The 10,902-nt window shown below is 33.5% G+C and overlaps 2 protein-coding genes across 5 annotated transcripts; one reads left to right on the forward strand and one right to left on the reverse strand.

Annotated features, from left to right (window-relative positions):
• The first annotated feature begins 2,553 nt into the window (after positions 1-2,553).
• Positions 2,554-5,490, forward strand: LOC103853064. Of its 4 annotated transcripts, none has more exons than XM_009129967.3 (6): positions 2,554-2,683; positions 3,013-3,066; positions 3,323-4,583; positions 4,686-4,911; positions 5,008-5,096; positions 5,194-5,490. In XM_009129967.3, exons 3-6 carry the CDS (start codon positions 3,324-3,326, stop codon positions 5,278-5,280), a joined length of 1,662 nt encoding a protein of 553 aa, XP_009128215.1. In that variant the 5' UTR covers positions 2,554-2,683; positions 3,013-3,066; position 3,323; the 3' UTR covers positions 5,281-5,490. The 4 variants fall into 4 exon arrangements, with proteins under 4 accessions (XP_009128215.1, XP_009128216.1, XP_009128217.1 ...); XM_009129968.3 differs by having other exon boundaries at positions 2,572-2,683; positions 2,979-3,066; XM_033284913.1 differs by having other exon boundaries at positions 2,585-2,676; positions 3,012-3,066.
• On the reverse strand, positions 5,473-8,894 carry LOC103853063 (receptor-like cytosolic serine/threonine-protein kinase RBK1). Its single transcript, XM_009129966.2, has 9 exons — positions 8,351-8,894; positions 8,175-8,263; positions 7,837-8,092; positions 7,133-7,690; positions 6,808-7,056; positions 6,489-6,732; positions 6,254-6,401; positions 5,969-6,118; positions 5,473-5,897 (listed from the first exon to the last, which is right to left on the reverse strand). The coding sequence occupies exons 1-9, from the start codon at positions 8,505-8,507 to the stop codon at positions 5,652-5,654; spliced, it is 2,097 nt and encodes a 698-aa protein (XP_009128214.1). The 5' UTR covers positions 8,508-8,894; the 3' UTR covers positions 5,473-5,651.
• Positions 8,895-10,902: the final 2,008 nt, after the last annotated feature.

Below are 10,902 nucleotides of genomic sequence, written 5' to 3' on the forward strand. Positions count from 1 at the left end.
CCCTGTATATAACTATAGGTACGTTTCAACACGAACACGTAAGAAATAGTAAAAGTAATAATCCTGGCAATGCCAATATATAATGTTGGAATAAAATATGAAATGATGGAAAGTTGATAGAGACCATGAAACTAATGTGAATATAATCGAATATATTATTAGAAGATCAAATAAGGCGATCTCGTCGTAATCCCAAAAGTTTCTAAATTATATATATCAAAAAGTTGGCGACAAGTCTCAAAACTTTCATCTCTCTAATTTTATTTATATTCGAAGCCTATTGTGATGATAGTCCTTTTCAACAACCATATTATTCCAAAATGAACATTTGCCAGAAGAGGCCATATTTGACTTCTAGGAATTATTGCACTAATTATTCAATGATACACCTAATATAGTATTATACACCTTTGTATACATATTCATATTTTTTTTTTTGTCACAAACTATACATATTCATATATAATTTTCAGTCGTGTATAGACTATACAGTATAGTCTCCCCACAAGCCTGCAGTCATAGTGATAGCCACATAGATAAACTGGCAAAGTCCACTTATGGGAACAATGTTTATAACCTAACAGTCAAAAACCTAGATAAATCAAGAAATACAAGAAGATCAAACAAAAAAAATTTTGAACATAAATCAAACAAACTTTTGATAAACAAAAAACGTGTGATTGATGGTTGCCCTTCAAAACCAGCATTCATGTCAAGCACATTTAATTCGCTTTTAAAGTAGTGGTTGATGATCTAAATGTACAACTCTCAGTTATGTATTCTTTTGACTTCTAACTTTAGAGATAACGTACACAACCACATGCGCACATGTTTTCAATGGTGAACTCTTCCCCACAAAATATGTATTTAAGGCATCTTCAACCCTAGTTTATTTTTCATCTTAAAATAGAGTTTAGAGTAAAAGTACTCTAATGTTATTCTATTTTTCGTTCTATAATAGAGTAAAAAAATGAGTTTACTCTAAATATAGAGTAATTTTTTTTTTGTTCATCACTCTATTCTCCATTCTAATAATACTACTATTAAAGTATAACTCAACTCTGTTATAGAATTGTTGAATAAACCATTGGAGATGGTCTTATATAGAAATAAATTCAAGTAAGAACTAGCAGTTTGATTTATATTTTTATCATTTACAAAATCTAGATATAGTTAAATAAAATTATAATGCGCTAAGCCCCTAAACTATATAAATCAATACTATTAAAAGGTAAGGAGTCCTAAAAAATCTACTTATACAAAGTTGCACCTATTTATTTTTTAGTCCAACCTATTGTATATAACTAAATATTATTAAATATCCCCTATTATATAGCAACCAAATAATATCTTCTAAGATTTAAATAAATCTCACCCACTTTAATAAGATCATGACTACATATATGGAATGTTTCAAATGGTTATTTTACTTAAATCAATTTCCTTCAATTTAACATATATACATATAAACGGCACCGAAATTTCAATACGTAGGGATCATTGTCATATATACCATCCTCCTCCATTAGATCAAAATTTTCTTACGAGATCAACTATTGAAATATAAATGAACCATGTCCTATTAAACATTATTGATCAAACCTGAAAAGTATTTTCCACCCAAAATTTTATAAAACGAATCAATGAATTTTGCTAGGTCTGGGGTTTTTGGACCTAATTAGGTATTTAGAAAAAAATTATTTGGGTTCGGATCGGTTTCTTTCGGATCTCGATGGTTTCGACTCCATAATTCAAATACTTATAAAATATATGTTATTTTTTGTACGTAATGGGTATAGATCCTTTCAGATATTTAGGACTCAAATAAAACTCGATAAACATAAAAATACTCAAAACACGAAAAATATCTAAAATCTAAACAAATACCCAAAAATCAGAAAATACTCAAAAGACTTAAAATTGTACTCGAAATCTGACCGACCGAACCAAAAAATACCCAAAATTGTATCTGAATACCCAAAAATATATTTTTAAAATTTGAATTTTTACTCGAAATCCAAAATTATAACCGGAAATTCAAACCAAAAACTCAAAAATATATATATAGCAAAAAAAATATCCAAAATACACAAATATATCTAATATACACAAACATTTTGGGTACTTTGGCTCCCAAACGGGTCTCGGGTAGGTCTCAGACGCGAACAGAGATCCACATTTCCAAAAAAATACGTATTTTTCTCTGGACCCGACGTGAACCAGTACTTTCGAGTTGATTTTGGTTTGGTTTTTCGGAGTCCATGTAAAATACCCATGCGTAAGCGAAAATTTCATAAGATTTATACAGAATTTCCAAATAAAGTAATTCATGAATTATATAATTTTTTTTTTAAATAGTTCTTTTATACAATTCGACCTTGTAATATAATAATGTAAAACAATCATAAAATACTATTTTATATCAAAATTTGTTACAACAAAAGAACCAAAGTAAGTTAGTTATTTTGATAGACTGGTATTAGTTAAAACCTTTACTGGGCCTTGTTTAAAACATAAAAGCCTTCAAATATCGGCCCATCTAGAGTATTTAGCACAAATAAAAATAGCGCGTTCAGAGTGTGACAGAACGGAACGGCTCTGATTTTGTTCGAATCATGCATTTACAGTGAGTGAAGAATCCAATCCAGCGAAGGGACCAAATCCATTGTGATTCTTGACTAAAGTAAGCTACTTTCTTCCTTTTCTATCAGTTACAAGAATGGGTCTTTGATTGTTTTTACAGATCACGAATCCTTCTTCTTCCGTGTTGGGTTCCCTTATGAGATTTTTTTTTTTCGCTTTTAGGGTTTTGTGAGCTTTAAACTCTCTTTCGGTTTTAGGCATTTACCCATCTTTGAATTGGTCTTTAAATCACCCGAAAGTGTCTTGGTTTTGCTCACAAATTGTTTGCATCAAAGAAAGTTTTCATCTTTAGTTTCTTAAAGAGTAACTTCTCTTGGGGGCTGTGTTTGTTTCAGCTGTTTACTGTAAGAATAACGACAACTATTGCAGGGGACGAGACTCGAAGTGAGCTCGCTTGCTTTCATCAACTAGAACTACAAAAAGGTTAAAACTTTAGTCGTATGCTGTTCTTGGGTCTTGGGTCAATGCTCTACCATTAGGTCTACTAATTGAGCGTTGTGATTAGTTTCTCCCTCAGATTAACTAAATTAGTGTTATAGCTTTGCTTTCATCAACTAGAATTACAACAAAAAAAAAAAATTAGATTTATTTGGGTCAATGTATGTTGTATTAGGTTAAGTAACTCACTTTAGATTAGTCAAGTTATCTTTTATGTCTGATCAGTTTCATGTATTTACAGGATGAGGAAACCGAACAGCTCTAAGGTTGGTAGGAAAGTTGTGAAGAAGACATTGATAGCTCTTGGTAGGATGCTGGCTCTTCGTGGTGGCGATGGTGAAGTGGATTCATCACGCAAGCCACTCAACGCTTTACCTGCGGGTGGTGGAAGTAACATGCAGCTTGTTTGTGTTGATGCTGATTGTGCCACCGGTTTGGAGTATGATCTGGACTATATGAAGTACTTGACCATCTTTAAGGAAAGCCATCAGTATTTGCTCGAGGGAGAGGCTTCTCCACTGCGTATTATGTACAAGGAAGTGGACGATGAGAAGCGTAGAGGAAGGGGAAGGGGAAGGGGAAGGGAAAGGTCAAAGCCTCCTCTTGTTTCCAATGTCTCAAAGAAGTTGAAGACTGGGGGGGCTCGTAGAGAAGATCATAATAAGTCAACTGTCTTCAGGAAAGAAGTTGTTCTAAGGGGAAGGAAGATTGGTATGACCAAGACAGAAGCTTCTCTACGAGGAAGGAAGAAGATTGCTCTGTCCAAGAATACTATCAAGTTAGAGCCTAAGTGTAAACATGACACCAAGCAAGAGAAAGACGCTTCGCTGCACAAGAACGCTATGAAAGTAGAGCGTACAAGAGATGTCAAAGACACACATCAAGAGAAAGAAGTTAGTATACGAGGAAGGAAGCCAAAGAACTGGAACAAATTGGATAATGAGGAGAGCAGACGAAGGAGAAAGGCAATTTTCAGAGCTTCAAAGAGACTGAAGGCTGAGAAGTTCATCACAGTGGTTAACTCCAAAGATGCTCCACAAGGAAAGAAGAGTTGTGTGACCAAGAGCGATTTCAAAGCCTGCAAGAAGGAGAATGAGGAGAGCAACAGTGAAAAGAGAAAGTCAAAGCCTCATGAGATTTTCAGAGCTTCAAAGAGACTTAAGACTGATCAGAACTTGGTTAACAACAAACTAAAGAAAGAAGAGGCTGTAAACAGGGACAAGGCTAAACCAAAGGCTACAAGTCATGTGAAAGACAGCTTACTTCACAGTTTCAAACCTCACAAGAAGGTTGAGAATGAAGAGAGCAGCCGAAGAACCTTAATGGATAAAAGCTATGAATATTTCATAGCGTTTCTGAGAAACTCTGTTACTGTTATTGAAGTGAAGCCTGAGAAAGCCTCAGTGCCTTTATCAGATCCTGATATTATCGCAGTCAGTAACTGTCCGTTTTCTGATGGAGGCCCTTCCCCATTTGAGGCAAACAAAGACGGCAAAGTGATAGTATGTGCAGCTTCACTCTCTTAATCAATATCTTTTCTCATTCGTTGATTTATTGACATTTTTTTTTATTTTCTTACTTTTGTTTGCAATGTTTTTCCAAAGGATCTTGAAGACCGTATTGAACCTGAAGATATGTTCAACTCTACATTTAGCAAGAAGCTACTGGAAATTCTCAGACAGCCGTATGATAAAAATGAGTTCAAGCAACGCCTTTTTGAGGCATCACAAAAGAAACAGTTGACTCGGTCTAGGCAACTGCGAGATGGAAGAGAGATCGAATATAACGTTGATCACCAGTTGGGACCTTCTTATTTCGACCGCTATCCAGGTAATCTGACTAACTTGTGATACTTTCTTGTGTTATGATCTTTGTCATCTCTTTCAATTCTTGTCTTTTGTTTTGCCGTTGGTCTGATTATTGCAGATTTCAAGCGTGTGTTTCGTCGTTCTCGTTGTGCAAAGGATGATAATAGAGCTTTGAACCTGTTGCGTGGCTTTTTCTTTTATTTCGAGGTTCAGTTTTTGTTTTTGTGCATGGTTGTCATGAAACTCTTGTGAGATTAGTTTGCACTATGGATTATTGTTCTTATATGATTTGCTTCTTTTGCAGAACATAGTTCTTGAAGGTGCATTCAAACCATGGTTGCATGAAGCACGTGTGATGAGAGAATGCAAAGATATCGTATGCATCAAGTAAGGCAGGCAGCACCACACAGCCCTTAACTGAAACTCTTACAGTTACCTATTTGTATTGGATATGTCGCAAAACAAGAGATTCTACAAGATTTGCAGTAGTATGACTTAAGTATGACCATTCTAATTGTCATTAGGAACTCTTTGATGGCAGTTTAGTCTTAGAGAAAGACATGTAATGCTTCTTGTTATACTATTTTCTCTTTTTGTTTTATTACCACACTTGAAAAGAAGATGAAAACTGTGAAACAATTGAAAACTACCAATCACAATAATCCTAAACCGGGGAGGTATGAGGACACTAAAAAGAACCACACAAATCCACCACCCGTCCGTATATATATACACACAATAGCTTCAGTAAACTTTTGGGGTTTAGTCAAAGCTTGAAGAACGGCTTGTCCTGCCTTTAATATACTCCTCAACCGAGACGCCTTGCTCAAAGCTACCCATGGAGATAGAGTCATCTTCAACATCAAGAAGCGCAAGGTTAAGGTGTGACTGCAAGTCAGATCTTTGGCTTTCCTCATCCTCAAGCATCTCTGATTCCTCTGAAGAACTACTCACTTGTTGCATTGCCCACTTGAGCGTGTCTTCATCGCCTTTCAGCAGCTTTAAGACCTGCATCATTCTCACATTCGTTAAGACAACTGCCTTACATATGATTAGATAAAAAAAAGAAGATGATATACACTGCTCATTTTCGGTCTAGCTTGAGGGCTACGTCGAATACAAAGAGTAGCAGCTAACACCATCCTCTTTATTTGGTTGTTGTTCTTGTTATCCCGCAAACTCGGGTCTAATAACTGAGAATACTTTCCATCTTCTAGAATTGGTTTGGCCTGTACATATACAAGTAAAAACTCTATTATTTAGCGTGTTTATTAATTTATCAAGTATTAATTTATAGAGTTTATACTGTACTTGTTTTAACATAAGACAAAACTTAGTTTTTAAGATAAGCAGCAAACACATACCCACATGACAAGACTCTCTTGTCCCTTTGGACAGCCACTGCTAATAGGTTTCCTTCCAGAAAGTAGCTCAAGTAGAACAACACCAAATGCATACACATCTATCTTATCATTCACCTTACCATACATGAAGTACTCTGGAGCCAAGTAGCTGCATCAAGAAAAAAAAACCAAGATAAGCCATCAACTTTCAAAAAACATCAGCTAACAAAAAAAAAAAAACAGTACTCTTCCATACCCAAAGGTTCCTGCAACGTCCGAGCAGACTATGTGTGTTGTAGATATAGAAGCCCACCTCGCAAGCCCAAAATCAGAAAGCTGAGGCTCAAAATCATCAGATAACAGTATGTTTGATGACTTAACATCTCTATGGATGACAGGTTGTGAAGCACTGTTATGCAGATAGTCTAGTGCCTCGGCCACTCCCACAGCCACTTTGTACCTCTCTCTCCATTGGAATGCAAGCATATCTTTCCTGCTTCCTGAATTTGGAACCAAGCATTTTTGTTTAGATCCTTGATCATAATAGAATCTCAAGAGTTGATTAAAAAAGGTACCATGTAGGTTCTCTTCTAAGCTTCCTCTTGAGAGATAGTTGTAAACAAGTAATAGGTTCTTGTCTTCAACGCAAAAGCCTAATAGGGAGATAATGTTCTTATGGTGTAGGGTTGTGATAATATCGATCTCCGCGACGAAATCATTCAAGACATCTTCTGTTTGCTTGAGAATCTTCACAGCAACCTCTCTTCCATTGGACAAAGAACCTCTATAAACCCTGCTGCTGCCTCCTATGCCTATGAAGTTATCTGAAACCATAATGTATTTTTCTTAGTTACATAACAAGATGCTTCAAGAACTGTAAACATGTCATCAAGAACACACCAGGGGAGAAGTCTGATGTCACTGAAACAAGTTCCTTGTATTTGAAAAACTGGCAAGTTGAAGAGAATCTCTTGTAAAGTCTCTCTAGCTCCTCAGGGAGCTTTCTTGGACTATTGTCAGGAGAAGAGTCATAACCAATTTGCTTAATGTTCCTTGGAGGAAGCTTCAAAGCCCATTGAGCTACGGGTGTCTGTTTATGTGTAGTAATGGGTTGTCCTGTGGAAGAAAAAGCGCGACGAAGCAAAGGCCAACCTGGTATAGGTTCAGCCTGTTTCCTAACCAATTCCTCTAGACCTTTCACAGGCACAATCTCCTTAGCTTTATGGCTCTCATCATCATCTCTAGATAACTCTTTGGGAGTTCTTGTATCATTTGGAGACAAAGAATCAGAACCACAAACCGAGCAACTCTCAAAACGAGCAGCTTCTAAGGCCTGCTGCAAACTCTGGCCACAAGATTGATCTTCCTCACAATGGCTAACAACTCTGGTAGGTGTACTCAATGTAACAGATCTCTGAAGCACACTCAACAAAGTGTTCCTCCTAACATCTTCCTTTCCTATGACAAACAACCAAAAACCCAATTTAAACCACACTAAACACAAAGGATACCATGGTCAAGTCTGGATTTAGCAACTGGCTCTTGTCCCTAGCCCAATGGGCTTCGGCCCGGAACTTCTTGCAACAGAAAAAAAAAAAACTTACCTTGAGAATGATTAATGGCCAATGATGGAGGAGAACCTTCTCTTTGAAACACAACTTTACCATTGTTCACAGCATGAACCCAGCACTCCTTTGGCAGCTTCTTAGCCAAGTACTTAGCTAAAGAAGCAGATGAGCGAATCGCGTGGTGAGTTTTCGAAACCCCAACTATAACTTTCCACGCACAGAACGACCTCGCTTCTCTAGCTATGATCTTTCGAGCAGAGTCGCCACGGCACAGCTTCAGCTTCAGATCAACCTACAAAAGGACAAAACTGTCAACATTTCAAAAGGATCAAAAACACAGAGTCTCGAGAGATTGAAAGTTTCAGACTTTTTACCTGTTTTAAGTTGCAGAAGCCTTCGTAAACGTCGAGAACAGAGTCGAATGTTTTCACCAAAGAGAGAAGCGAGGAGTTCTTAACAATCTCTACACAACAAAAAAAAAGATCGAAACTTTTTTTTATTACAGAACACATAAAGATCAAAGCTTTGTGTAAGAGAAACGTTTCTTCACCGTTGCCAAGGATATGAAGAGCGATCACAGTATCACCAGGCTCGGCGACTTTAACTAAAGCCCATGTGAGTAACTCTCTGCTCGGCGCGTCTAGCTTCACGCCGACCAGAATCGTACGGCCACCTTCTCCTTCCTCGACGGAGCTTCGTTGTATCATTGTTGACAGAGATTTGTCTGAACTTCGAATGTTTCCTTTGTTGCTTGAGCGTGTGCTTTAACAAAGACAAAAGAACATATAGTTTGAAGGGATTATATAGACAAGATCCTCTGTTTAGTTGCAGAGGAGGTATAAGTTTTAACCACAGGTTAGGTTTTGGTTCTGATGCTTGTCGGAAAGAAAGAGAAGAGAAAGCTATATTAGAAATGATTTTCTAACCCTACTAGTACTTTACTGTTATTTTTTTATTTAATCATTGTTTTCGCTATGTCGTTTTCCAGTTTTTGACATAGTCTTATTACTGTGCATTCAATCACAATGACGTAACAAAATGTTTGTATAATCACATATACTGACTCTAACTTCATCTGAAAAGCTGGACAAAAGATACGTATAAATTAGTTGATTTTTTTTTGAATGGTATATATATTAAAAATCATGCAAGTAATCTAAAGAATATAACGGGCAGAATAAAAATAAATCGAAGATAAAAATGGCAAAAATAAAAAAAAGATTTGATGTTTAACAAAAAAAAGGGAAATGTATAAATAATTCGTTTCCACCTATAGATTATTGTTGAAGTTTTGACTTATTTACTTATCTTTTGTCAGTTAAATGAAAACGAAAAGTAAGGTAATTTTCACAAATAATATAACGATTTCAAAAATGGATTATAATTTTTTTTTCATTTACGACCATCCTTTTTTTTTTTCATTACGACCATACTATATATATGCCCTTTTAACAGTTGTATACATAACATTTTGTGGCATCGTTAACTTAAAATATGTTTAAAAACCAAAAACACATTAAAGTATACTCTTTTTATTTTTCAATACTTTTATAAAAATCAAATTAAACGACACTTTTAATTTTAACTAGATCTTGACCCGCCCGACCGGGCGGGTATTTCTTTTATGTTTTTAGTTTTTTTTGTTTATATTAAATGATGCATTTGTAATATTGAAACATAAATTTATATTGAAAATTAATCTTTGCAGCTATAATAAAAATTAAAATTAAAATTTTAATAAAATATTTTGATATAAATTTTAAATTTCCTAATTAAAATAATATAGAGGTGGTCATATTTTTTCCAATTTCAAAATCTAAGTTTCCTTAAAGACAAAGAAAATAAATTTATAAGTACATAAAATATATAAACATATTTGGAACTATAATTTCTATTAAAATAAATTTGATAAAGAAAAATAATCTTGCTGTTGTTATTTATTTCTAGAGCTTGACCCGTGACCGTATGAATATTTACTACACATTTGTTAATATAACATTTTTAAACATAACAATTTCATTTATTACTTTGAATAATTATATTTTGTGATTTTAATCATCTATTATATCACAATGTATAATATAAACAAATCCAATATTTATAACTAATTGGACTTATATTGTGAAAGCATTATACTAATATATGAATAAACTATTTTATATTTTATTTATATGTTATATAAATTGATTATGATGTGTGATTTTTTATTTTTTTATTTATTACTTATAAATATTAAAAATATTGAATATGTTAATACAAAATACATTAGAAAATTTATTTTGGTTATGATTTGATAAAAGAAATCTATTATTTAAATTTTGGAAAGACATTAAATGCTTAAATCTATTATTTAAATTAGGAAAAGACAAGCATGCTTAAATATAGGTTCAATAAATATCTCAATGGCATTTTAATGTAAATAAGTGGTAAAACTAAGGGGTATTTCTATTTTGTACTTCTCTTTTAATAATATAGATGTAAAGCTAGATCTTGACCCGCACAACCGCGCGGGTTTTTGTTTTCAAATATTTTTATATAAAAATTTTGTTTTCAATTATAAATAAGTATATATTATAATATATATGTGTCTATCACGTTTTTAAACATAATAAGTTTACGGTATATTTTTTTCATTGAATAGATTGTTTTAAACTTTCATATGTATTTGTATCTTCTTCTATATATATATTTTTGGATTATTATTTCATTATTAAAATCGTAATTACATATATAAATATTAGCAAAATATTTTTTTATTGTCATATTCAAAGATATTGTAACATTTCACAAATTTAGAAAGTTTCTAAAAAATTAAAATTTTCGCTTCATAGATTTATACTATCGAGTAAATAATCAAACATTTAGTTTTTGTTTAATTTTTTAAAATAAATTATATAGTTTAAAACTTGTTTTCATTGGTTTAACGCAGTAAAGATTAATCATTGTTAGATAATATGATTTTTAAAAAAAATCTTTATAATTTTAAAATTAACATCGACGAATATTTAAATAATTAACGTATGGAGATATAGTATTAAAACATTAAATTATATATATATCTAATTATACATAAATCTAATGGAACATCTATTGTTTAAATCT

This window comes from Brassica rapa, chromosome A02 (genome assembly GCF_000309985.2).
Source record: "Brassica rapa cultivar Chiifu-401-42 chromosome A02, CAAS_Brap_v3.01, whole genome shotgun sequence".
Classification (NCBI taxonomy): domain Eukaryota; kingdom Viridiplantae; phylum Streptophyta; class Magnoliopsida; order Brassicales; family Brassicaceae; genus Brassica; species Brassica rapa.

Bases quoted from the DNA above. Each gene is read 5' to 3' on its own strand.
- LOC103853063 (XM_009129966.2), bottom strand. From the start codon at position 8,507: ATGATACAACGAAGCTCCGTCGAGGAAGGAGAAGGTGGCCGTACGATT. The intron at 8,264-8,350 runs GTGAAGAAACGT...TTTGTTGTGTAG, and splicing joins TCTTCATATCCTTGGCAACG to AGATTGTTAAGAACTCCTCG. The intron at 7,691-7,836 runs GTAAGTTTTTTT...TGTTTGTCATAG, and splicing joins GGCCATTAATCATTCTCAAG to GAAAGGAAGATGTTAGGAGG.
- LOC103853064 (XM_009129967.3), top strand. From the start codon at position 3,324: ATGAGGAAACCGAACAGCTCTAAGGTTGGTAGGAAAGTTGTGAAGAAG. The intron at 4,584-4,685 runs GTATGTGCAGCT...GTTTTTCCAAAG, and splicing joins ACAAAGACGGCAAAGTGATA to GATCTTGAAGACCGTATTGA. The intron at 4,912-5,007 runs GTAATCTGACTA...TGATTATTGCAG, and splicing joins TTATTTCGACCGCTATCCAG to ATTTCAAGCGTGTGTTTCGT.